Source organism: Aplidium turbinatum, chromosome 17 (genome assembly GCF_918807975.1).
Source record: "Aplidium turbinatum chromosome 17, kaAplTurb1.1, whole genome shotgun sequence".
Classification (NCBI taxonomy): Eukaryota; Metazoa; Chordata; class Ascidiacea; order Aplousobranchia; family Polyclinidae; genus Aplidium; species Aplidium turbinatum.
Window position 1 is genome coordinate 843,902 of NC_137488.1, and position 27,911 is coordinate 871,812.

The following is a 27,911-nucleotide window of genomic DNA, read 5'->3' on the forward strand; positions in this document are numbered from 1 at the left end:
AAAAATGCAAAAAATGGGAACACTGCAAATAAAAATATATGATGATGTGATTTGTCCAGCATTATTGGGATTACAGCACATTCTCCCATTGGAACCATGTTTACATTGTTTAGGTATAAACATCAATTAAGTTATAGCAAGCGTGCGTATATCCAGATGCTTGGATGAAGACTTCCATTTCAACAAATAAAAATGTATTAGTAGCCCACTAGTAGTCATTTGTTTTAAAGTATTCAAGAGGAATAAAAGAACATTTCTTCGACGGAATGAGAAGTGTTCAATGATGCGTGGAATGAGAAGTGTTCGATGATGCGTGGAATGAGAAGTGTTCAATGATGCGTGGAATGAGAAGTGTTCGATGATGCGTGGAATGAGAAGTGTTCGATGATGCGTGGAATGAGAAGTGTTCGATGATGCGTGGAATGAGAAGTGTTCAATGATGCGTGGAATGAGAAGTGTTCGATGATGCGTGGAACGCTTGGTTGAGGTTATTCCACTGAGCATGCGTGCTGAACGAATCCGAAGCTCATTGAGTTGACAGTCTCCCATTCGTCCTCAGCCGGATCGTAGCTTTCTATGTACTGGCATGAGGTCAGCTTTCCCCAACTATGTAGAAAATAAAAAGTATAGTGAGAACGACCGATAGTGAGCAGGCTAATATTTGTTGAAGCTATGCTATGATGCTTTCATTGTCAAACCGATCTCAAAATACAAAGTAGGCCTAATTATAAGCCAGAGATGTCAACCAGTGAGACGCGCACTACCAGTAATACGCAAAGTACTTCCAGGTAGAAAGCACTTTTTGTTTTTCATTACAAAAAACACGAGGCTCTGCACAACTTTGACTCTCTTTTGAACAGCTTGATCAGCTGTGACCTCCCTTGGACTAATTCCATTTTATTGTTTTTATGACTTGTACCGCGCTTGTACTAGCGCTGAGTTATAAAAAACTCCAATTTTCTCAACACGCCGGCAGCCGGCTTTACATAGGCCTGCTTAGTTGTTTGAATCTTTTTGTGAAGGTTTTAGTTTCAATTCATGGTGGATTGTTCGCGAAAAAACAAGAGTTACCATTATGTTTAATTGAAGGATGAGCTTCTTGTATTTGCAGAGAATGTATTTGAACACTTCTTCTTTTATTGTAATAGGCTACTTGATTCCAAGCATTGACTGCCTCTGGTATAAAAAGTTTCTAGAATTGTCGGTCTTTTGCTTTGTGTATTAGGTGTATGTTGATGTCGGTTATGTCGTTTGTTGGTAGGCTAAGTGAAAAAACACTACAAATTGTAGTGTTTTTTTGTAGTGTAGTGTAGTACAAAACACTACATTGTAGTGTAGTATTTTGTAGTCTACAATACTTAAAATCATCTAATAGGTCAGGATTTGTTATCAGGTTAGCTTTCCGTAACGCCACTGAACAACGCTGAAACCTAATGTACCCGACTTGCCAATAGAACTTTGGATGTTTAACCTAGCCTACTTTTAAAGACGCTGATAAACAGGTAAGGAATTTTAAAACTCCAGTCCTTGAAAATACAGCGACAAATTCGTTTCAGAGAGAAGTCCATCGTGCTCCAGTGGTTAATAGTGAGATGACTTCCCCTCCACATGAAAAGTATTGTGTCTTTAAGCATCAAAAATCCATAAAAACGTTATCCATCAGACTTGCTTGTTATTTGTTACCATTGGGAGCGGGGGAGGGGGATGTAAGAAGTTTATACACCATTTTGCCTCAGATTACCCAGTTAGTTGATGGAGGGTGATAGAAGTAGTAAATGGTACCTTCCCTAAGAATACAAGTGGTTACTTTCCTGATACATTATAAAGTTAACGTTACCAAGTCATAGCTACACAATAATTTCCCGCCAGGTTTATACTTGTTTGTTTGCTTGGAGTGATTGTAAAAGAGTTTTAAAAATATTTAAGCAATAAAATCGAATAATCGTATACTTACCCCCCAATAAAAAATATTTTCCCACCCAGCGCGCATGCGCACCCTTGCGATCGATTTGTATTGAGCTCTCTTCCTTTGTACCAGAAGCGATCCCGGATGTTATAACAATCCATTGTATACTGGACAACCGTTGACTTGCTGCCTTTGACTGAATGGAAAAAGATGACATTTATTGCGTCACAGTAATCAGAATATCCAACGCCACGTACATGTTGAGGTGTGAAGACACGTGGAACAAAGAGCTTCCGCATGCCTTCCGCCTATTCCAATACAAGTTTGGAAAGGGATGGGAGCAACTGCAACGAAATGGCTAACCGATGTTTTCCAGACGATGATGAAGACAGAGAACATGCCAGATGAGTAGAGAAGTAGCACTTTGATTCTAATTTTCAAAATGAGTGGACAGATAGGCTACAAGAGTGTGGCAATAATCATGGCATCAAGCTCACTTAGCATACATTGTAGTTGTGGGAGAGAATATTAGATAAAGACTCAGAGAAAAAAACTCATTTCACAACAGCAGTTTGGTTTCATGCCGGGAAGGAGCAAGTCAGATGCAATATTTGCGTTACGTCAGCTGATGGAGAAATACAGAGAAGGACAAGAAGATCTGCATTGCGTGTTTATTGACCTAGAAAAGACATGATCGGATGACAAGACAGGAGATGACTTAGAATGAAAAAGTAGGTAAGTAGCACAATGTCCGTCTGATTCAAGACACGTACCACGAAAGTAGGACGCGAGTGAAGTGTGGGATAAGAATCACTCAGAAATTTGAAGCAACAGTCGGGTTGCATCAAGGATCTGCAGTTTCTGCACTTAGCCCGTTCCTCTTTTCTGTTTTAGAGATTGGTTAACAGGAAACAACCAGAGAGAAGCACGTGTGATATGCTGTTTGCAGACGATGTTGTGTTGTGTGCAAAGACAAGAAAGTGACACAAAGGTGCCTGAAAAGCTGTAGGGAAAACTTTGTAAAACAATGGTAAAACCAGCAATGTTGTATGGGATGTAGGCGGTAGCCCTGACGAAAACACAAGGAAACTGCAAGTGGCAGAAATGAAAATGTTGTGATTGTCTCTGGGGTTGACAAAGGAGGACAAAGTAAGAAATGAAATCATCAGAGAATGAATGCAAGTCGGAGAGCTGGAAGGTAAGCTGAGAGAAACACGCCTTGAATGATTGGATTACGTCGTAATGAGAGATGAAATTATGTCGAAAGAAGAATGGGACAATTGGAAGTTGGTAAAATAAAGCGAGGAAGGGCGAAAAGAAGATGAAGAGATTGTGTGACGAAATATATGGAAATAGTGGGAGTGAAAGAGGAAGATGCTGCTGACAGAATGCTTTGGAGGACTGTAATCTGCACCGGTGACCCACTTGAAGTGAGAATAAAGCCAGAAGAAGAAGAAAGATGTAAAGTGTTTTGGTTGTTGCAGCAGATGCAATCTGACCTTGAAACAAGGTTGTGTCGTTCGGAATTAAAAATTAAATCTAATGCTGATGTCAATTTACGTTTATTGGAAACAGTTAAATTAAGTCGTTGCCAGACTAATCATTTTTGAGTAAAACTACAAGGCAAGAGTCATAGATTAAAATAACAACGACAGTAGGAACTAAAGTTTCTTTCTGTAAGCTTTGTATTTTATACCGTAGGAGAAAAACTTGTTATCAGTGAGAAATATCCTTGATTGTAAATCTTTACAGTGCTTTCTTTACCAAGAAAAATCGTTTAAGAATTTTTTACGCAATAAAACACAACAAAGTTAAATAATATTTAGTTTTATTATTTAATTTAATACCTGGTGAACAGCCTCATTCAATTTTCAGCAAAGTACGCATTGCAGATTTAAACAATTCTGCTATTTTAAGTTGTTGTTGATTGTTCTTATTATTCGGTGTAGGTGAGCGCAGCCCTGTTAAGCTTGTAAACCCCACACCACGATCCGTCAGGCATTGTATCGGCTGGAGAACATCTGCACGACGCCCGAAAGGACGCCCGTTCGACTCCAGAATATGCGGCTGTGTTTGCGCAAGACACTGAATGGCAAAATAAGGGGAGCAGCTGGCCAGCAGAGTTTGTCTCTTTGCTGTTTCCTGTTGTCTGTTGTGTCTGTGATCGCAGTGTGCTGTTGTATGTTGTTGCAATTGCGGAAAAATGAAACATAATTATTATATCACGATGGTCTAAGCTTATTAAACCATTCCATCTATTAGGCTTATCGCAGATGCTGCTGACGCAACCACCAACTTCTTCATAACGTTCGATTCAACTTTATGCTTTATGTTTTAAACAAATAGAAATCAAGGTTTTGTCTTCTCACCTGAAGTTCTTGATTTAGCAGTTCTCCCTGCGGACAAACAAGTGTCTTATAAATCAACTTAAAAAGAACTTGTATTAAAATAGAAAAGAATCCTCGAAAACAGTTGGAAAATTTTTACAAGTAGGCTAAATTCCCAGTTTTGTGTTTGCAAAGCAGACGTAAGATGATTGATTGAATCTTTATCCTCGGACTGGGATAGTTACCTTGCAGAGCTTAATCCTGGCAGTTTCGTATACTTGTAGAGGCTTTGAATGAGTAAAGCTTCTGATTATTAAAGTGTTGTTGGTGAGTTACTGTACTGTAAGCTACTTGCAATACAGTAATAGTAAAATTTAACTTTTTTTGTAAAGACATAACATTGCAAGATAAATTATGCAACCTTTATTGGTCCAGCATTGAAGCTGTAAAAAAGAAAGTCACAGATTGTGGTTGTACTTTATGTGGCCTATGTTTGGCATAAATTTGGTTAAAAAAAATTAAAATTTGGAACAAATCATACTTTGTTGGATATTTGAAAGTTGTTACTAACATCAAAATACTATACTCTGCAATTGATAGAAATTGTTTGTAATGCATAGTCGACTAGTCGTATAAATTGAATTTTGTTTATTTGTAGGGTTTTTACCTATTCTAGGTCCCCTAGTGTAGAGTTTTGGCTATCTGAAGCTGACTTTTGCTTATTGAGAGACTCTGAGTCTCTAGCTACAAAAAAGGATAATTTAGGCTTCTGTCTAGGGGTATGATTTCCTACAAAAATTAAACAAGTAAAATGGAATATTAAATGTATTTTATTATAAATCAATGGTTACAAGTTCGGAAAATTAAAAAATAGGTCTAACCGATTTATTTTATTGCGACCGGAGTCAGATGAGCGACATTCTCCAGTCGTGAATTTAACCTTCTGCCCTCCGTCGGAAAAAATCTCTGTTTTATATAATGTTATCAGCATCTTTCAATTTCCCGCTTATTTCATAATGTGGTGCCTTTTTATCAGTATTAGCTTATCGTGAGAATTATGAAACGAACCCGGTTACACAACTATATCGCTTCAAAAATACAAATGCCGTGAACTAACTCCGTGAGAGCGACATTTGTTAACAGGAAGTGTGACCTAAGTTCCTTGGGAACATTAGGTTTTGAATTTGCAGCGTTGAAATGCATTTTGCAATTTTGATAAGTTTCGGTTAAATGTTAAAATATAAATTTGTTGCTTAAAACAGGGTACAAATTAATTTGAACGATATGTTGTGAAAACTGTAAGAAGTTGTGTTCTCAATTTAATCTTTTGAACTCAAATGTTAATATTATTATGACAATTTGTAGCCTACGTGTTTTGATCAAATTTAGTTGCTAATCTCTAAAAGCCTCTACAGCAAGGGTATCAAACACCCAGCCCGCGATGCATTTTTAAACTTTGCAATAGCTAATAATTACCATGGACTCCGTTAGAGGGGGATAATTGCCCCCCATCAATTGGAGTGTGAGGTACGTTTGCTAATGCAAAATTACCCCCCCCCCCACTAATGTAGAGATAAAAATTTAATTTGTACTGTAGAATTCGCCTATAGTGACTTTGGCTATACTGACACTTCGCCTATAGTGACACCTGTTGCAAAGTCCCGTTTGCATACGCAACAGTTGAGTAGAATTCGGCTATAGTGACACTTCGGTTATGGTGACACTTTTTCCGCGGTTCCTTCAGGTGTCACTATAGGCGAATTCTACTGTAATAGTTTTTTTACTTTTGTGGTTTATTTTTATTGTTTTATTTTGTTGCACAACTTTTGAGTTTTTTGTTTGGAAACTCCGACTAGCAAGACAACGCCAAACTATGTATCCTGTCAAAAATGTACGCAGCACAATGCGTAAAGTATCACAATCATCACAATTCCTGTAGTATCGATCAAGGTGTTTCCATATTTTCAGTTGTTGCAAAAGTTAATGTATTTTAGCTTTTATTTTTACTTTTTCTGGGTTGAATGTAACCCTAGATGCTGAAACTTTTCCTTTCACTGTGGATGTTATGGCACAGGTTATTATGGCACAGTGTTGTATTCACGTAATAAATTAAGTTATAGATTAAAGCTTTGACCTTAACGTTTTTGACCTTTTAAATCTAACATTTTAGCGTGTGAAGTGCAAAATTTGGAGGACTTGAGACAAGGAAGAATACAGAGAGCGATTTTTTGCATACCTCTTCTACTCAAAATTGTCTCAAAACCTCAAAAAATGTGGCAAATGTTAAAGAGCTTTTGCTCGCGATTTCAGATTCGTTAAAATAATTTTTCGATTTTAAATCGTGCTGAAAGGCAAAAATCTTCGGCTCGAAACATGCCGCCTAACATGCTGTATAAGAAACTGAAGCTTTCAGTAATGCGAAAGGGGGTCTGGGGGGGCGACGTCCCAGAAATACATCTGATACGATAATCCGACAATTCCCCTGTCGATGTAAAAACATCGTTCCCACCCTGCTTAAGTTACCCTCCCACTTTCAGGAATTGTCCGCAGCCCCTGACAATTACAGTACATATTTTTCTATAGATTTAAAAAAATAAAACGCACTCTAAAATTGCTCAAAAAATCTGAAGACGCCCATCAAACTTCACACGACTTTTGCTGTCGCGCCAATGGATTGCGTGAGAAAAAGTCTTATTGTGACATCACAATCACATTGCCTATTCACTTATTGTGTGGTGATCGCAATGTTAACCTTGGTATTTGTTGAAGTCAGTTCTTCGAGTTTAGTTTTTTCCTCTCTTTTGAAAGTTGTTTGGAAGATTTTACTCTCCAGGTTCATCGTTCAACACTCAAGAGACCACCACCTATAAAGCAGCGGTTGAAATCAAGACGCCCCTTTGTGCCTGCCGCACAACAACTCCTTAAGAACGCAGAAGAACTTGGTTTAAGTGCGGCACACTGGACGAACCACATTCCACGCTCCGTGACTTCATACTCGACGCCGATCCCCGTCCACCAGGGATGTCCCTCGCAAGGCTTGCGTGGGTCAGGCTTAACCGCCTACGAACTGGCGTCGGCCGCTTTCGTTCGGACATGCACAAGTGGGGCCTGGCTCCTTCATCAGAATGCGAGTGTGGTGCCACGGAACAGACCGCAGACCATGTCATCCACCACTGCCTAACCCACCGGCCTCCACACGGTGCGCATGGTCTGAGAATCCTGGACGACGAGACTGCTGAGTGGCTGAAGATTTCCTGCCCTCCAATCTAGCCTGGAAAGATCGCTCATACGCCATCATCATCATCGTTTCGTTTGCGTTATTTTTTGTTTCACTTTTTCGTTTTGCATTTTTTGCGTTTGTGCAGTGTTTTTCCATCTCTCTGTTCGGTATCCGGACAACTTCCCCCCGGATAACTGCCCCCCGGACAACTGCCCCCCGAACAGCTTGCATTGCAACCATTGTAGAAGACTATGGAAATCGCAATGTACTTGGCTTTTTAAGAGGAATCGCTCATAGTTTACATTTCTAGTGGTGATGTTTATACAAAGTGTTTCAAAAAATTTGACACCATTGTGCAGTCTTGTAACTTTGCCAATTATCGTTTATACACGATCTCAAATTTTAACATTATGTACAGATAGGCCTACAACATAAAATTTTATCTTTTAATTTTCAGGCGTTTTTCTTTTTATATGTAGAAATGCCATACAATGGCGTAGAAAAAGCATTTTGTGTACTGGAGTATGCTAGAACACAGTGGAGTAAGACTGCAGCGTGCATTTGCGCAACGATTTGGAAGAAAAGGGCCTGATGGAAAGCAGATTTGGACATGGCATAAAAAGTTCGAACAACTTTGCTTGTGCAGAGTAAAAGGATTGGGACGGAAGTCAACGCCAGTAGAAAATTTAGATAAGATTCTCAGAAAACTTGTGAACAGTCTATAAGAAGAAAGAGTTTTGAAGTTCAAATTCCTGAAAGAACAGTTTGGCGTGTTCTGAGGAAATGATTGCACATGAGCAGGGCCCACAAGAGGGGGGACAACCGGTGCATTGCACCGGGGCCCGGTGAGTTCAAGGGGGCCCGACAAAATGTCTAAATTCACGCGATAAAAAATTGATTTCAACGATTTTGCATAAAATATTGTTTTTATATTAGTTCCGTATGTCGAATGGGGCCCCCTTATGGGTAGCCTAGGCCCTAGGCTATGCTCTTTTTTTAAATTACAGAATTTTCAATTTTTTGAGTTTAGGGGGGCCCGACAAAATGTTTAAGTTTGCGTGCTCAGGTCGATTTTGCATAAAATATTGTTTTTTATATGCATATTAGTTTTGTATTTTGAATGGGCCCCCTCATGGGTATGCCCTTTTTTAGAACAACAATATGTTCATTTTTTTTGCGTTCAAGGGGCCAATAAAATGTTTAAATTTGCGTATTAAGGTCAATTTTGCAAAAAAATTTTTTAATGTTTTGAAGTTGGTATTTCTTACATGAAGTTGGTATTTCTTATATTGAAGTTGGTATTTCTTAATGTCATGAACAATAGCAATGCATTCATCCTAAGTTTGCTGCCCTAGTCTCTGCAGATTTCAAGGTCAGAAATGGTATTGTATATTAATGTAACGCTGTAAGCACACATATGCAATGCTATGTCAGCCATGTCGAATAGTATTGCAATTTTTATCTTCAAAATGGCTGATTTTACCCACTTGTTGCCATTGTTACAATCAGGTGTTGCCAGAGTTAGGAAGGGTTAAAGTTAGGAAAGATTAGGGTTTTGATCTTTGCCCAGGACTTAAAAAATATCCAAAATACAAGTTTTTGTTTTCAACAGCTATAAACTTTTCCTCAAATTAGGGCAGAATTCCATATCGGACAACGCTATTGAGGCTATATTTACACAATGTAGTGTTTTAGCATTTTACAGCATTTTATTTTTGTGTATAACTAGTGTGTATCTGTGAATTTAAAGTTATATTTACAATAGTGCATTGTTTGTGAAATTATGCAGTGTTAATACTTTAACCTAATTTATCCTTTGTAAGAACACGCACCGCAAATTTTGCTTGTGATTGGTGAGATATCACGCGACATGCCGCGCTGGGGGGCCCGGCAGCAACATCTGCACCGGGGCCGGGCAGGGCTCTTGGAGGCCCTGCACATGAGACCCTACAAGCTGCAACTCGTCCAAGCGTTAAAAGCACACAACAAGGTAAAACGTAAACAGTTGTGTATTGAGATGCAACAAAAACTGGAAAAAGATCAGTTTCATGTTAAACTGGTTTTCAGTGATGAGGCCACTTTTCACACAAGTATAGTAAAGTGAACAGGCACAATGTTTGTTTGATAATTTGATATGAAATTTAATATGTTTACCCTTGTACATGTCAAGTTTCATTGGCTTGGAGTAAATACTTTTTGATACATTTAAGTCTCAAATGATGTCAAATTTTTTGAAACACCCTGTATATCTTTCTCTTGCAAAGAAGAATCATACTGTTAGCGCTAGTTAAGAAAAAACTTTACCGCACTTTGATGGAAAAAATGTCTGGGGGGTAATTGTCCTGGGGGCAATTGTCCGGGGGCAGTTGTCCGGGGGGCAATTGCCCTAGATCCCTCTGTTCTTACTACTTCTTTGCGATCTATCGTTCTTGGTGTGTTTTACTACCTTTTTTGTTGCATTTTTTAACTTATTTTGTTTATTGACTTCTTATTGTGTATTGCGACCCTCGGATTAATTTACATGCATTCATTTGGCTCTCAGAGCAATTTGAGTTTGAGGCCCTTGTTTTTCAGTATGTTTCACCCTTGGTTTGGATCATCAGGAGGTGCTTATTCAAATGGAATGGAATAAAACAAAATAATTAGAGTGGATGCTATTTGAATAAAGACTTTTAATGATCCCAAACAAGGGTGAAACAGGCTGTAGAGGTTTTAGGTAATATGTAACTTGACTTGGATTTCTGAGAAAATGTTGGAGAGTCTGGGGGGTGAAGCCCCCCAGCAACTAGGTTAATCACAGTAAAAATTGCTTCCTCCCACAAGAAATCTGTTTAGATAAGTCCGGAAACGTGGCTATGAGGTTATTATTCCAAAATCTCAAGGTCCACCATCAACACCCAGAAGGTCCGGATTCGGACCGCGGTCCGCCAGTTGAGTAGCCTATGAAAGAGGTTATCACAAATGTTCCTTAAGCGGTTATACGAGATCATTATTACTAATGTTAGTTCATCACATTCTACATTATTTTTCCTTCGGGGGAAGAGCAACAGTAAAAGCTAAAATCTTTGAAAACTCATTAAAGTTTAAAAATACTTTCCTTTCAAAAAATTACCCCATTAGCCTACGTACCGATGTCGTATATAACTCCGTTGCTATGCACTGTCGCGAACCCATTCTTGTTTGGAGTCTCAGTGACGTCATGAGTTTCTTTCGTCACTGGATCGTAACTCTCCATGATCATATTTGCTCCTCCGATGCTGTACAACACTCCTGAGGAAGCATTAATTTTTACGTTGCGTTACATCCAATTTCATTGAATCGACGAACACCGTTGAACGCCAGTAGGTTCAATTTAGCACGAAACATGCCTTGGCGTCTGTAATTTTGGAAAAAAAGATTTGTGGGACGCCTGGTTTAAAATAAATTTAGAATTTCAATTCGACTCATTGTGAAATACAAGGTATGGTTGTTTGGTTTTGGATCTACATTTTCGGACTAACAAAGTCTTTGATGGGTTATTCCTGATAGGCTCGTATAAGTAGGCTACTATTTAGGTTTCATGGCCTCTTTTTGAAAATCTAAGGAGAGAAAAAAAGCCAAACACCAAACACCGCAGCCTATGCCTTCACAACAAACCTTGTTATGAAAATTTTAACTATAAGTTTTAATTACGAGATCGGAAAACTTAAAGAAAATTAACGTAAATTAAAGAAAAAAAAACACATTTTATTATATAGTGTAAAGACAAGTTGGCCACTGCTATGGAGCTTTGGTCCAGAAATTCTCTTGCCAAAATGAGACAAAACAAGTCCATTTGAAGTTGTTACAGCCTACATATTTATTTTCTAACCATACTCTGTTGACTAACCGAGTAGCCTACCGCAGGGCTTCCCAAACTTTTTTGCTTGCGACCCCTTTTAATCTCCTAAAATTTTTCGCGACCTTTTACGATTAAAAACGACAAACAGTGCGAAATATACATTTGTGATATTTATTGAAAAGCTCAGATCAAACGCAAACCAAAAACAATTTACCGGTAGCCCACTCAGTTCATTTTGTTTTTATTTATTTCTGACCATCACAACAAAGCCTATGGGCAGCCTACTGAAAACAAAACAAAAAAGCAAACACATTTATTCAGTGTGATGGGTGTGACTGCTTTCTGCCATCAAGAAAATCCAGTCGTGGCTCAGTGTTTGTTAATGCAGGTCTCAAGGCGGTTCGATGTTGTTCAGGCTGGAACAGTAGGATAAGTGAGAACATTTCAGATAAATTATTTTGAAATTTTTGTTTCCAGATGTTCAGTTTTTTGATGAACGCATCAATTTTAGATTTCAATGCAAAATATTGATGTTTTTTTCCTAGGAGGGACAAATTAAATTCGTTCAGTTTTTTAAGCAATCTGACAATTCCAACAGCTAGATGCGAAAATGGTGGACCAAGACTGAATTTCATTCTGTTGGAAAAATCACGATTTCAGTTTTCAACGTTAATTGGCTAGCCATTTTAAAGCTTTGACTTTTGAAAGTCACCTCACGTCACGATGCGGTAAAAAAGTTTTTAACTTCGATTTCATTTCACCTCATAAATTTTCGAAAATACGGGCAGCCTATGAGTGCGCCACTCTTAATAAAGTTAATAATTGTCACAGCATCTCGCACAGAAATGTTAATATGCTGGACCTTGTACGAATTGGTATACTTTTTGCGACCCCTGAAGTTCGTTACGTGACCCTTTGGGGGGTTGCGACCCCCAGTTTGGGAAGCCGTGGCCTACCGGCACTTTAATTTTGTGCAGTGATGCAAAAATTTTGAAGTTAGACACCTGAGGTAGGTTATACAATAAATACTATTTAATACTACAAAAAGTGGTCAATGCCAATCAAAAAGCCAAGCAGAGCGAATTACATCAAATATAGTTATTAGTCTCTAAAACGTCTACAGCCTCTTTCACCCTAAAAGGGGGTTATCAGAAGGGCCTTATTAATTATCTAGTTTTATAACCTATAGCCTAACAACTGTAGTTGGTGGGATAGGTTATATAAGCAAGCAAGAGGAGCAAGGAATGAAAGAAAATCACTAATCGACAACAGTTAAATGCAACAATAATTCAGTTATCAGATTCAAGTCAAAACAGTTACAATGATGTAGAAGATCCTCATGTTTGAAGTTTCCGGTTCATTTTCTGCTAATTCAAAAGCGGTCAGGCAACAAGCGGTTAAGCACAAGCGGTTAGGCACAAGCGGTTAAGCACAAGCGGTTAGGCACAAGCGGTTAGGCACAAGCGGTTAAGCACAAGCGGTTAGGCACGAGCGGTTAAGCACAAGCGGTTAGGCACAAGCGGTTAGGCACAAGCGGTTAGGCACAAGCGGTTAGGCACAAGCGGTTAGGCACGAGCGGTTAGACATATTAGCGTGTTGTTGAAACAGAAACCAACATCTTCAAACAGAAAGTTGATTTTTTTATCATAACTACATAATCTTCCTCTTTCGGTGCTTTACACTCAGCCCATTAAAATAAATATATCTTAGAAAAGTAAACAGAGTCTGCGCTGATGTTTCCACCAATGCAATTTTAAACCATTTACAACATCTTCAAGTGGAACTTGCAATTATTAAGCAACAAGGTCCAACCAGCCACAAAGGATTAATAAGATGGCTTGTAATCTTGTACCGACTGAGAATTCGCAGCCCCGCATTTTTGCAACGATTTCGACTTCGACGTGCTATAGGCCTATGCATTAAATGTTGCATGTAAAATTATCAGCCGAAAAACGCTGCATGAACTAAATATGCGTGGGACCTAAGTGGGGGTTTGGGAAACAATAAATTCCGCCTTGCGTGATATTAAGCTGCTGATTGTTGAGCTTCTGTATCAAATTTTTTCTTTTTTAAACAGTGAAAAAACATTGAACAGACCAAAATGAGTGGGCCCTAAACAGCCGTGCCTCCCCGGTTCCTGGGATCACAGGGGGCGATTAACACGGCCCAGATCCTACTAGTTGTGAATTCGATCTAAAAGAACTGAAATTAGTAGTTTTAGAAATTAAATCACAAAACCACAAAAAAAAAGGGTAGAAAAGTTGATTTTAAAGAGGTAGAGATGATCGAACCAAGTTTCATTTTTCGCGGGTGCCCGGTGTGCGAAATTTTTTTCCTACGAGATTTCTGTCTCGTTTACATATTTTGGTAAAAGTTTGTATTAAAATCGTGTGAATGCAACGTTTTCTCGTTGGCACGGTTGGTTCAGTGGTTTCATCCTCTGCCTAGTGATCGTGAGAACGTGAAATCGACGCCCGTCGAAGTCAAACTTTTTTTTTTCTTTAAATTAATTTTGCGGTGCACAAGAGCTTTTCAAAAAAATAGGGTTAGGGAAAGCTTATATTTTATTATCATTGCAGAATTTCATTGGCAAATAGTTATTGCGCAATCTGAATCAACCAATTTCTCCAAACACTTTCGGAAAATCTTACTTTTAAAGTGACTAGAATCAATGAGACAGAAATCTCGTGGGAAAAAAAAATTCGCGCCCGGGTGCCGTGTGTGTCAATTTTGGGCTAAACTCATTAAGTCTAATTATCGCTTTCCAGCTTACCAGATGCTTCAAGCACTTTGTGTCCGAATCTTTGCCGCTTCATGTTGTCGACTATGGACCAGGATTCCATGTTGGGGTCATAGCATTCCACCGATGCCAAGATCTTGCTACCTTCGGCAATTCCGCCAAAAATGTAGATCTTGCCTGTAAACACATTCTATCAAGACGTGAACAGATGATGGGTTAAGCTTAAACAATGGTTCCTGCCTTGGTTCATCGAATGAAGGAGAGTAAGCCGAACGAGACCTCGTGTATGGTTGTGGTACAACGAATCAAATGGAAATTACTTGAGCACAAAAGCAAATAAAACACCTTTTCGTAAATGGTGTTCAGTGACAAACATCCTTGAAGCTCACCCATAGTTTCGTGGCTCAATTCACTTTTCACAAGCACATTAAAATTGTACAGTGTACACTGTGCTTTTAAGAAGATGTGAAACTTTTGAGCTTTTGGCGTCACACGGTGACTTTCTAGGTAGGCTAGTAGTCATTGGTTACTTGTAAGCGCAGTGATGGTAAACGCACAGCAGCCTAATTACCTTCTTTTGAACCCAAAGCAGTCTTTGATATTACGTAGCCTACATAATTAAGGGTAGATACATGTTTATTGGCTGCTGCAAAAAAATGTACGATAAATCAAAATACAGTACAATGTATAGCCTACTACCAACTACAGTAAAACTGTTGAAAAGATTACTATTGAAAAAAAGAAAATGATAATAGCATCACAACAGCGGGAGGCTGCGAAGTGACCGTTTAAGGTCTTCAAGTCAAGCAGCCACCCCTTAACTCATCCAGGCCCGGATTTAGGGGGGGGCAGAGGGGGCAGTTGCCCCGGGCCCCCCGACTTTTGAAGGGCCCCCCTATGTGGAAAAAAATGTGATTTTGTGTTATTTTTTCCCTTTTGGTCTTTAAAGTTTCTGCAAAATGCTGCGCAGTACTGGACTGATGCTACTGTAAACGTAGAGATGGTTTTTCGCGCCGTAGGCGCGAAAAATTTTTTTGCACGGGAGCCCCCGATCTAAAAGTGCCCCGGGCCCCCCATCAGCTAAATCCGGCCCTGAACTCATCCATGATAATTATACTTGGCTAAATGAGATAAGCAAGTAAAAAATAAAGAAGTAGCCTAACAGTGAAGCTGTTCAAGATGATTAGAAATTACAAACTTAGGTAGGCCAACGTAGCCCATGTTACAATTGCAAGTCTGATTAGTAATTTAGCCTTCACCTAATATGTGTCAATAATTTTCTTTTTGTAGGCTACATTGTATTTGTAGGCTACATTGTTTTGAAAGTTGTGAAGGAGGATTTACGAATTTCAAATGGAGTATTATTCCAAATTTTTGCGCCCGAGTGTTTCATATAGCGTTGTAGTTTCGTGGTTGTGAGTCGATAATAATAGTAGGCTAATCTAGGTTGGTCGCGTTTCGAGGAGTCAGGTTGTAAATTTCGTTACATTTTTTAAAGCAGTTTTGAAAAGCGTCGGGTAATTCTATTTGGCAATGCAACAGCGGCCTCATGCACGTAGCCAGTGCAGGATTAAGGTGGATGCTATTGATGCTGCAGCATTAGGCCCATTCCTGAAATAGGCCCAGACGAAAACAGACGTGAATTTTCCGGACGCTGAACAGTTTTCCTTTGCTTAATTAACCCACAAATAATTCTTATTATGAAATTTGTAGTCCGACTTTCGCACGCCTAGGCACAGTGTTACGCCTAGGCACGTAAGATAAAGCAAGATTTTGGCATAGACTACTTATTTAAGATGAAAAATTATAACACTTTTCGAGCTGTTTCAGGGCCCTTTATTACTTCAGCCGCAGATAAGATGCACGGCTTTATTAACTCTTCCCCAATCGTGTATGCTTTTTTTGGTTTTAACTATTCGTAGAGAAACTAGATAGGATTCATGAAGAAAGGATTTTTCGGTAGTCGTCATCTTTTCATTTGCTTTTTTTAATCGTTCATATCAGAGAGTATTCGTCCAAAATATTCAAATGGCTTGCCTTCAAGATTGTTGTGCTTTGAATGAAAGTGACGAACAACTTTAAAAGGTTTCATAACGTCATTTGGCAGAATTTGGGAGCACACCAAACATTAGGGCCGTGACGATTGTTCACTACCCGGAACTATTGTAAAACCAAGCTAGGAGCAGAAGGCCGATACGAGAAACCAGGCCGACGGATTTTCGCGCAGGATGGACGAACTTGAGACAGCAGTTATGGCGACTGCCTGGAACGATATCCTATGCCGTCTCAACAGTACGAGCATTAGCCTCCAAGACCCTACAGTCAGTCTGAATACGGCAACTAGTTTATTGGCATCACTGGTCGACACGATTCAATTTACACGGGACAGATTTGACGTGTATGAGCAGATGGCGATCGAAAAGGTTCCTCACGGCGAATACAAGGCTGAAGAACGTCGAGGCCGTAAGCGAAAGCGAATGCCTGATGAAGGAGCTGCAAACGAAGAAAACCTCACCCCTAGGGAAACATTCAAAACCCATATATATCTGGTCATGATCGACAGACTGTTAGCTGAACTGGAAAAGCGAATGAAGGCGTATGAGGATATATCTATAACATTCGGATTTCTTTCGGAGCTAACGTCATTGAGCATAAAGCAGATCGAGAATAAAGCTCAAAATCTCGTTTCCTCGTATCCAGATGACTTGGAAGACACGCTGGTGGCTGAGCTCATACAGTTTGCTGCATTTATGCGCACCCAGAAATCGGTGAGTGTGAACGAGTCAGCAGAGCTTACCATGTACAAGCTTTTGTCGTCGTTGAACCTTTCTCAAACATTTCCAAACGTCGAGATTGCTTTGCGCATCTATCTGTGCTTGATGGTGTCTAATGCCTCCGGCGAGCGGAGCTTCTCAAAACTGGGAATAGTCAAAGGAGAGCTGCGGTCCTCGATGAGGGAGGAAAGGCTAAACATGCTGGCGCTTATGAGCATTGAACATGAGGTGCTGAGCAGCCTTGACTGCACTGACATGATCGAAGATTTCGCGCTTGCTAAGGCTCGAAAAACAGTAGTATAAGTAAGCAGCACTAGCGCAGCATTGACAATATGCCAACGTTAAGTTGATCTGGATTAGCCTTTTCTTCATTAACTCCGCTTTTCAGGCAATATTGGTATTGAATTGTGTTGGTGTTACATAGCCTGATGTTACTCTCGAGTTTTTACGATAACACGTCGTTATTATTGTTCATGTTCATTAAAATTTGGCTGACTGCGTCGAAAGCAATAAAGGCTCTTTGGTCGGTCTGATTACGCGTGTACGGTGGAGTCAGAGTGTCGAATGCATATGTACCAATGCCTAGAAAAAATAGGCCTGTTTTTGCGCTGCAGCATCAGGCCCAGTTTCGTCTTAATCCGGCCCTGCACGTAGCAACAGATGTAGGCTAATATGCAGTTATCCTATTTCCTTCCAATGTAACCCTAAATAAGTCGCGCATAATCGGGTCAATAGGTAACTATGAAGGAACAATGTCGGTTTGTGACGACACAAACGTGCGTTGATATTTTGCTTTTGTTGCTAGCACTTTCTCCGTTATGAAGCGATTAAAAAGCGACACACGGAACAGAATGGCTGATGAAACCCTGGATGCCTGCTTACGTTACAATTATTTGTAGCAAGCAAGGATATACCTTCATGAACTGCGGCTGCTGCGTGAGTCCTGGGTATTATCATGGCGGGGCGTCTGCCCCAATGTGGGTTTTTCAAACTTAAATCGAGACATTCGACTGAACTTGAGGAAAGGACGTAGATCCATTTTCCCACTACAACTGCAGTGGAATCGTTCCAATTTCTCATCAGCGGCTGGTGAAAATAAAACAAAGGTCATATGACATTTTTTAACGATAAGTTTGTTCTTGAAAGACAGTAAGATGGCTTTGCAAGGTGCTTCAGTTAAATGCAACCACGTAGGAAAATATCTATTTAATAGATAGCTAACCTTCCGAAATTCTTAACAATTTCTTCAATTCAGTAAGTTATGTAAAACTTTGAATATCAAACACACTAAGTGCTGTTTTTCGCTTTCCCAGCACCGTTGTAGTGGATCGCATGATTTCAGAAACTTTTAGAAGTAGCCTATTGGAAGCTCGGAAAGTTACTTAGCTTAATTTTGAAATGGCCTCGACTTCATGAAAACAAAGTTTGTGCTCCAACGGCAACAGTAGGAGAAGGGCTGGTCAGTTGATGCACTTTTACATTTATTCATTTTGCGCAAAAAGTAAACACGATAAAAGTTTGAAATTCTCAGGTTTAGGAGAATATTATCTCATCTATTCATATATTTCAGATTCGCATCTTTTACACTGTAGTTATAGCGCGGAATTTAAAAGGTGTACTCAAGTGTATCAACTCACTTGCCATCGCACATCAGTTCTGTTGATACACCATAAATGGTCAGTTGATACACTACCTAAACTGCATACTGTGCTAAAAACTAACTTTTAAAATGCAATGTTGCAAGCATCTTTATAATATGTCTTACACACAAGCAAAAACAAAACATCATAGGACAATGAAAAATTATTTTTACACCAACTTATAAACTAACGCAGGGTGGTCCAAACCTTGGCACGTGGGCCGCATGCGGCTCGCGTGAAGTTTTGTGCGGCCCGCGAACAATTTGTGCATGCCGGAATTATCAGTGCTAAATCCAAGGTTTAAAAATACACCTAGGCCTACGTTTTATAAATAGGCTACATTACATTCGTCACAACCCTAAATAAGTCGCGCATAATCGGGTCAATAGGTATAGGTAACTATGAGGGAACAATGTCGGTTTGTGACTACGCAAACGTGCGTTGATATTTTGCTTTTGTTGCTAGCACTTTCTCCGTTATGAAGCGATTAAAAAGCGACACACGGAACAGAATGGCTGATGAAACCCTGGATGCCTGCTTACGTCTGTCGACCACTGAATTTAAACCAGAAATCGACACTATATGCAAAAGCAAAAAACAATAAATTGTTTTGGTTTGCTAATTTGTTGACGTGTTATGCATCGTATCTTTTTTACTAGCTGAAAATCACTTTTTGAGTCGCAAGCAGAGATTAAAAAGTGAGTTAGTCGTGCAGCAAAACATTAAGTCGTTCAGAACAGCAAACTCAGTCCTTTCATTGCAACTGTATTTTGTCAGCGACAAGATTTGTTAATGTTCATAGCCTGCGAACAGTAAGAATGTAGCTAAAACAGATCGAAATCTATAGAAAAGAAGTTCAAAATCGCAACCTAGTTAAGTTTTTATTTAACAACGTTTCTACTTTCAGCAACGCGTTATCATTTTTCACTATGCGGCCCGTGAAGTTTTTCTCAGACCCTAATGTGGCCCGGCCTTCATGTTCGCAGTCTTGGACCACCCTGATACTAACGCATTGAGGATTAATGCATCATGTAAACTTTATCAACAATGAATAAAAATGTGTGCAAGACTGAATGGTTACACCATAAAAGTAGAAAAACTTGATAATAGAACATAAAATAATATAACTTCTTGAATTACACCACTAACATATCACTTAAAATTTTTATGCAGTTACCTTTATCAATACATAGCGCATGTCAGTTTAACCCTATCTGTAGCGACAAGGGGTTTATGAGGACGCCCCGCTTTAGTAGCGAAATATTTCACAGAAGGAAATATGCTAGAAATGTGAAATTTTTTGACTTTTTGTTTTTATTCTTTGCGAATTTTCTAAACCTAATCTGGTTATTTTTCTACCTTCCTGCTCTACACAATATAAGCATTTCGTCTCAGGTGACTAGACATTTTCGTGCAATGCTAGTTATATATAGCCTATGTTAATGTTAGTGCAATATAAACGTTAATGCAATTATTTTGAAATGTAAAAACGCCCAAAAATGCCTTATATTTATGAGCAAAAGTAATTTTTTGTTTGGTTTAGCATTACTCTAGGGCTCTAGGTTATGCTATAGCCTAATTCAAAATTTTCAATTTTGCAGCTATTTTGAAAAATTATAATAAAAACAGACTTTCTGACGTTTTTTTCATCTCAAACACTTTATTTTAATAAATCTGTTGGGTAAAAATTTAATTTCTATACGCACAATACACAAGGCTATTATTTTGTAAAATATTTTGGCTCTGTGAATTTCATAGCTCCCGTTATTAACGATTAATTAAGACAGGGCTAAGATAGCCCGTGACGTACTTTCCGCGTACGAAAACAGCTCGTACTGAGATAGGGTTAATACAAGTGTGTCAACTGACACCTAGCTATAAATAACAATAAAATATCCATTTTTGAAGTGAGCCTATGTATGTAAAAAAACAAACAAATACCTTCTGATTATAACCTTTATTCTGATTAAGTCAAAGCACTATTCCATTTCATCTGAAAAGTTTTCTGGTTTTTTGCAAGACCATAATAAAAAATATTAGAACGATTTACTTAACGACTAAAAATATTGTTTGTTTTCAAACTGCACCATAATCTAGGGAAAACTCATTTAATTATATTTTCAGTGTAGTTTTTTTACAAAGTTTTTATTTTCCTTAGAAAGGGGTGTGTCAACTGGCCTTTCGTATCAACTGACCCGCCCTTCCCCTACATCACTCGACTTACTGGAAGCTTTTCAAATGACTTCGTGTCGGGAAAGTACTTAATGACGTCACATCGCTTCTCGTCGCTAGCAACGAATATGATGATGCATGGATCTTTACCTGAAGGAAATTAAATGTGAAAGTGAGGTTGTCTGGTCTGCGATTAGGCGCAAGGTGGCGCCAACCGTTGTATGACGTATTTCTCTGCCCGCTACTAATACGTAGGTTTCGTCGCGGTTAAGTGACAAATCTCCAGGTTCTTTTCTATTTAACCTTTATTTGCTTATTCTTTGGATCAGAAAAAAAGTTGATAAGTTTGATCTTAATCAGTTGGCCTAAAGACAAGTGCATCTAATGAAACCAAAAATGAAGGCGATTTCAATTGGTTGCGCAATTGTTGACAACAACACCGGGCATGGGTTTGCCTCAACTTCCCAGTTCTCTTCTTTTTTTATTATAAAATACTGTGCCATGATGGTGTATTGGTTTAAAGTCAGTCGAGAAACAAGACATGTTGTTTTTGCTGATAAAAGAAATGATGTTCTTTACTGTTCCAAGGGAAGCTGATCAACATGGGCTTGAAGAGATAGAACCTTGGAATGTGATGTCACATTGTTGTGCCAACAATCCAACAAAGAAAACAACAAACAATGTTAATTTTATGATCACAACCTGAAGCTCTCACATTGTGGTGCCAAGGAGTAACGTTTTCATTGACAACGTACTTTGTTTGATCCAGCTTCAAATCCAACTTCACATAATTAGTGACAGCCTTTGCATACTACCACGACGCAATAGAAGGTTCACACGCGTACATACGTGACACAGTCAGATATTCACGGCTAGACGAAGGACATTTTTAATCTCTATTCCGTGACGTGTGTAAACTTTGAAGACATTGGGTTGCTGGGTCGGTTGATCACGGTTCATCAAAGCAAACCGGATTCCAATGGGACTTGGTTTGTTTTCAACTTATGAACAAAATGCTATAATTTTGTTTGTTCATCAAACAATTTACATCGGAGGTGCTAATTTCAGTTAACAGCAGCACAGTCCAGAGTGTAGCTCATAAATGGAACAACGCGACTTCCACCACCTCATACGCAACAAGAATTGATTTACGCTTTTTAGCATCTGACTCGTATTTTGCAATTCTTCAGGTAGACGTACAGCTTTTTATAAAATCTCGACTTTGATTTTTTTACCATGACCGCACCAGATGGATCTGATGGTAGTCTGGAAATGCTGAAGAGTGGATTCAGTGCTAGAATGAGGTTCAAAAGAGTTGAAGATGTTATAATCGCAAAAGTCTATCGCAAAATTGTTTTTGTGTTATAAATGCTTAATCTCTGAGTACCAAAATTGCTTCAACAATTTCCTTTCAGCTCTAGGTGGCTAATTCTGTACGCAAAAACCAGCTATTGCCTTATCTGTAGAATGCACAAGTGACACCCTTACCTAAAACATTGCAGATAAACCTTTTACTTGCAAAGAAAATGAAGTGGTTCATTTCAAAGAACTGTTATTTCAACTGACTGTTTCCGACACCCGGCCGAAGAATATGGGCCGGGTCAACACATCCAGAGATTAACCTTCCGAATTTTCGCCGCACTATAGGGGTCTCAAGCCGCTATTGGACGATGACTCTACCCCTGCACAGATGAAACTGTGAAAGGTGCAATTCGCAACTAAATTTAATATCCATTAGTGAAAGATTTGTCCTGTAAAAGTTCTACTCCCAGGTGGTGGGCGTTGGTTAAAAATTCAGAAGATTACTGTAGGCTATAGTGAGATGACGTAATTGTATATAAAGTTTTAAGTCTTACATACAAAGCTTACACTGTTCTCAGAAACTTCAAGAAGGAAGGTAATGAATTTTATTATTTTCGAAAAGTTTAGTAGCAATCTCGCTGAGTTCCAGGGGATCCTTCCAACATAGTTTGTAAGTAAACTCTGAACCTCGCCAACATCACAAGCAACCAAGGAAGAAGGGTCCCTGTACTGGTATTCTACACACTACCGATCGTAGAACAATGCTGAATAGACTATTTTGTTTTCCAATAGTTCACCTTGTCTACAAAGGACGACAAACTTACTTGATATTTTGAATTGCTGGGTTGTTTAAAGTTTCAACACTTTCTCATTGTAAAATTCGTAAGTCGTTAACTAATCTTTTTTGTATAACATAGAATTTAACTTGCATAGATCTAAATAAATTAACACCTAACAGAACAAACAACCTCATTAACTACTGACCTGTTGTGTAGGTTTGAGGACCCTTCTTGCGATCTTTGCTCGTCTTCATATCATCTGCGACCTCAAACGGAAAAAGAAACCGCGTCAAGGGTACCATGGTTGATATCCGTTTAAACCTTGACAGTTTCATCTTCCGTACCAATTCTCCCACGCCCACTATTAGGTTGCCAGTGGATACCAACATCAACTCCTCCTCTAGTTTGTCACGAACTGAAACAATTATTTAATTATTTTGTAGAACTTTTTTCAGTGAAATCGCACAGCTTCTTCTGATAGGTCATCCGTGGTTGTCCCTCACAAACATCCAACGATGAAATGTGAAATATTGTGATTCTTAGATAATGTATAAAAGCACTAAAGTATTAGCTGTCAAATTATCGCATTAAGAGTCATATCGTAGCAATGTAAAAAAAGCTTTAGTCGATGTTCTTTCATTTGAAACAAACAGATTTATCGGGCATTTTTCAAATCATAATCTTTTTTTGCGTGATCTCGCAAAACCTTTTGTGACGTCAGCCGCTTCGACAATGAGCATGATTTTTTTCAAATTGTTTGTTTCATACAAGTTAGTTCCCACGTTCTACGTCAGCGGGATGGTGGCCAACCGCCCAGCCAGTGTTTCCTGAACAACTCAATCATAGAGTGACGCGTCCTATGATTTGCATGAAACTAAAAATAGAATTATGATTTGTTCTAGTTTGCTTCACTGGAACAGGAGTCACAAAATGTTTCCAAAAAAGGCCAGATAACCGGTAAACTGATGACAAGGCCAGATACCCATTTCAGTAGCGCACCCAGAAAAAGATTTAGGGGGGGCTAATTCAGAAATGTCGGCCGAGTGATTTGCGACAATAGTGACAGTGACAATAGGCCAATGCCCATCCTTTTGATTATTTAAAGACACTCACGGCCCACAACCCATCGGTTGCCGATACATCAGGATTTGTTCTCTCAGATTACAAGTTGGCTTAGTGAACCCCATGCTACTAGCAGATAGCACCTTTAGCATCCTCATTCCTACGTCTACTCTCGCAATCTTCTATAGATCTCGACTTTTTCCTCATGTAGGCTATGACAAAATAGAATTACCTTTCCGTTTGCCAACACAAACTAGTGCGAAAAAAACTAGCACGAAATCAGTTTGAAGCAAAACATTAATTTTGTAAAAAGTAAATTTGATGTGGACGTTTTTCCTACTTAAAAGTGCCATCAAAGACCATATAATGGAGTGTTCTTTTTGTACAGATCAAAAATTCTCTGCTGCTCATTTAAAATTTTACGCAAAGGCAAGTCCCAATTTGACACTAAAATTCAGGAAGCAGTGTTAATCAAATGCTACAACCCAAATTTAAACAAACAATTAACCTATTTGCTGGAGACGCGTCTATTTTTCTCAACATTTACTTGATGTAGGTATCACGTTTCCTGTGGTGCAAATTTTTTGTAGTTATTCATGTAGTTGCCTTTTCCTAATGTAATTTTACCTTCAAGAAGTTGAAATTTATTGCATTTTTATAAATATTTTCAGGTTCCTGATGAGGGCTTAAGTTAAGCCGAAAACGTTCGACTGTTAAAGCTATTTGTAAATATGTAAAATATATTGTTGTAATGCTCAGCCCTGTTGCATTGTTGTAGCCTATCTTATTCATATCTAACCTGTAAGAAAAAGGTATAAATGGGGAACCATGGCCAACTGGAGATGTGGCCTGATTTGTCACATTTTGCAGATTTTGATTTCAGCTACTGCTAGTGTTTGACTGACATTTTCTGAAATGTTTTTACTTTTTGTTGTCTCCTAATGATATAAAAGCTGTTTGTTGCCTTGGGGAAGCAATAGCAAATGAGAAAAAGTAAGTTGAAAAACACAAATCAGACTGTTGTTGAAAAATTAACAGTCTGACTAAAATCTTCGAAATCAAATTTTCTTTGTTTTTCAACATGTGAGGTTGTTAAAACCTATTGTGTCATCTGGGGAAGACAGTAAACAAAGCGTAAAAATCTATTTTTTAGAAAAATTTATTTTAACATTCGCGCAAAGTTAGCAAAATCTGGGAATTTCTGCAAAATGTGACAAATCAAGCCGTATTTTTAGGTAGCCATGAGGGAACATACAAAAACTTCATTTTTGGTAGCCGGTTTGGGGGGGGGCTTGATCCCCCTTAGCCCCATGCTGGGTGCGCTACAGACCCATTTTAATAGAGACAGTAGACTATCAGTAATTCGTGGTCATCTATCAGATTGATTCAATTATTCAGTCCATAGTTTCATTCGGATCATATCTGCAACTTTCACACATGGTCTCTTCAGTAGTTATGCGTTCTGCTGGCCTACCAATACACCATATGCGAAGCTATACTGAAGTAAACTAGGTAAACTTGAATGATTAATTAGTTTAAGACTAAGTTAGATATTCTAAATGAACATGCAGGCAGAGTATCATAACGTGGAAATGTTTAAACTTTTCAACTTATTCCTGTTCTCACGTCACGCGCTTATAGCTTCTTCCCAGCAGAAACATGTAAAAGATTGTTCTTTATGAAAAAGCGCAACTTTTTCGGTTTTCGAGCTTACCACTACTAATCGCTGGCCGCTTGGAGGGCGTTTGGTGCCAGCACTTCTGCATAATCGATTCGAGAAGGTTGAAGATCTGCAGGTTGCTATTTGTGACGTCATCAGTGGGCGACGATTGCAGGTTCTTCTTCACACTTGTGACGTGCTTCATATCAGGTCGTTGACCGCAGTTCACGATCGTCGATATGATCAGCCCAATGTTGCCAGTGACGCCGTGAAATACTCGAGTGCGCGTGATCACCTCATAAATGATCATCGACAAACTGCAAAGTGACATCACAATGAAGACGCTGAAAATATAGCGATATACCAGAATTGCTCACAATGTAGCAGCAATGTTCGTTGATGTGGCATGCAGCAATGAAGACGCCAAGGTTGATCAGTTGTGGGTCAAATCAATGAGATAGGACTGTTAGAAGTGAACTGTATTTGAAAAAACACAACAGAACTCTTCATAAAGAAACACATTTCGCAGAAAATTCAAGGCCGTTCGGCAACCCTCAATTTTTGGAAAGTCAAACGCTTGAAGCGCTTTATATATTCCGCATTTTAATATAAAACCTTGTGACTACTTTTACAGGGCTGCATACAAGATAATTCATTACTCCCATATATGGAATGCTTACATCATGCTTTAATTAATCAACGCTGTTTATTATTATGACATCACAAAAGCAATACAAAAATGTAAGCATCAACATCGCGCGTGAGTATTGAGACAAACACTTATCGTTTGCTGACTAAACTTATCATTGTCTGTTTTCTATTTATGAAATAGATTTAAATTAGTATATTTAAGTGTTTTCGTCGTCTGAGGCTAAATCAACTATGTGACATTTCCCTTAAATGTGACATTTCCCGAAGTTATTCCTGCTTTACCTGGCGAGTTTGATAGTAGCAACAGATACACGGATAAATTTGATACCTGTACATATCCATGGCAGCAGTTCTTGACATATTGATATCCTGGAGGAACTCTGGGGCTGTGTAGAGGACAGTGTGCTGTCGAGAGAGACTTTCGTTCAAACTGCTGGAGGATCCGGTTGACATGGCAATCTGTGCTGCTCCAAAATCCGCTAATTTTGCATGAAGATCCGCAGTCAAAAGGATGTTATGAGGTTTCAGGTCCCCATGAACAATGGTCTTTATTTTCGTAAAGTAATGAAGGAAGGCCAATGCCTCGCACAGTTCTTCAACGATTCTAAGCCTCAGTCCCCAGGCGATGCGGAGTTCATCGTTCATGAGGAAATCATCTAAGTTCCCACCCACCATGTATTCCATGATAATCCCGAACGCGTTTGACCACACTGTGACTCCCTGGCATTGTACGATCTGGTGGTGGTTGATGTTCTGCAAGATCTCCGCCTCGCTGGATAACCTTATAAAAACAAGATCCGTTGCAGTTTCTACAAAGATTTAAGGGACAACATTCCTTCTCATACCATGACGTGGTGAGAAATTTTCCTCGTCTCAATAACTTTCAAATCTCCTAGTGATTTCAAATCTACAATAGTCATGCAAGCGGCAGAGGTCACCATCGAATCCAATCGCCTCGCCTGGCTCTTGGTGGACACATTCTTAAGCTAACTTGCGCTTGTATGTCATCGAATTTAGGTTAGACAAACTCACATACAAGCCTCTTCTGAGGCACTTAAATCAATTCCAGGACTTATTTAAGTCATTTCAGAACTTAAGAACTACAATCATAGATCAAAAATTAAGCTAAAATGGAACTGTATTTGTACAGTAGGCTAATTTATTTGTAATGTTAATATAATAGTGAAGATTTACCGGTGTACAAAAGTCTTTACCCTGTCTTACACATGGCTATAATACTTTTAAAGGAATAAGTTAGCCAGGTTTAGATTGGGAAAATGTTTGCAATCTTTGTTATTTGAGTAATGAGTATGCATGGTGGTCATGCTAACAATGAAGTGAATTTTAATTGGATCTTTGGCGCACAGAGCTTGCCCTTTTGCAGCTTTATCGAAACAGTTCAATACAAAAGCGCAGTAGTCATACAGAGGGGTCTACTTCTGAAAGTTTTTTTTGAAGATTCTGCGATTAGTCGAAAACTAACCCATATAGGTTAGGGTTAGACAAAAGTTATTTTACTAAAAAGCCAAAAGTTTAAATTATGCTTAATTGTTCTTATTCAATTTCTGTGTGAGAATAACCTTTGCATGAAAATACAAACAAAAGTTAAGGAATACATTTTTGCAAGTCTAGACAGAGATGTTTCAATAGCAATGTTTGTATCGTTTTACTTTTGTCGGAGCTCTTCAGCGTCTTGCGGGGTGCCTTGGATGCCGAAGCACTTCACAGCAACTCTTCCCAACTTCTTGTGAAAACAATCTCTCACTCTTCCAAAGCTTCCAAATCCTATGATGCCAGTAGCATCTTTGTTAGAAAGAAACTCTGATGCGTCGTACATGGGAATCGAACCACCCTTCAT

The 27,911-nt window shown here is 38.9% G+C and overlaps 1 protein-coding gene across 1 annotated transcript; it reads right to left on the reverse strand.

Moving 5' to 3' along the window:
* Positions 1-151: 151 nt before the first annotated feature.
* On the reverse strand, positions 152-27,911 carry LOC145786820 (uncharacterized). Its single transcript, XM_082598560.1, has 13 exons — positions 27,724-27,911; positions 26,382-26,834; positions 25,457-25,719; positions 22,886-23,095; positions 21,835-21,893; positions 21,302-21,410; positions 20,652-20,749; positions 17,702-17,873; positions 14,047-14,190; positions 10,583-10,723; positions 4,276-4,302; positions 1,955-2,102; positions 152-606 (listed from the first exon to the last, which is right to left on the reverse strand). The coding sequence occupies exons 1-13, from the start codon at positions 27,909-27,911 to the stop codon at positions 489-491; spliced, it is 2,130 nt and encodes a 709-aa protein (XP_082454686.1). The 3' UTR covers positions 152-488.

Coding starts and splice junctions, on each gene's coding strand:
- LOC145786820 (XM_082598560.1), bottom strand. CDS start 27,911: ATGAAGGGTGGTTCGATTCCCATGTACGACGCATCAGAGTTTCTTTCT. Junction 26,835..27,723: donor GCTGAAGAGCTCCGACAAAA/GTAAAACGATAC, acceptor TGTTTTTATAAG/GTTATCCAGCGAGGCGGAGA. Junction 4,303..10,582: donor CGGAGTTATATACGACATCG/GTACGTAGGCTA, acceptor GTTTGTCCGCAG/GGAGAACTGCTAAATCAAGA.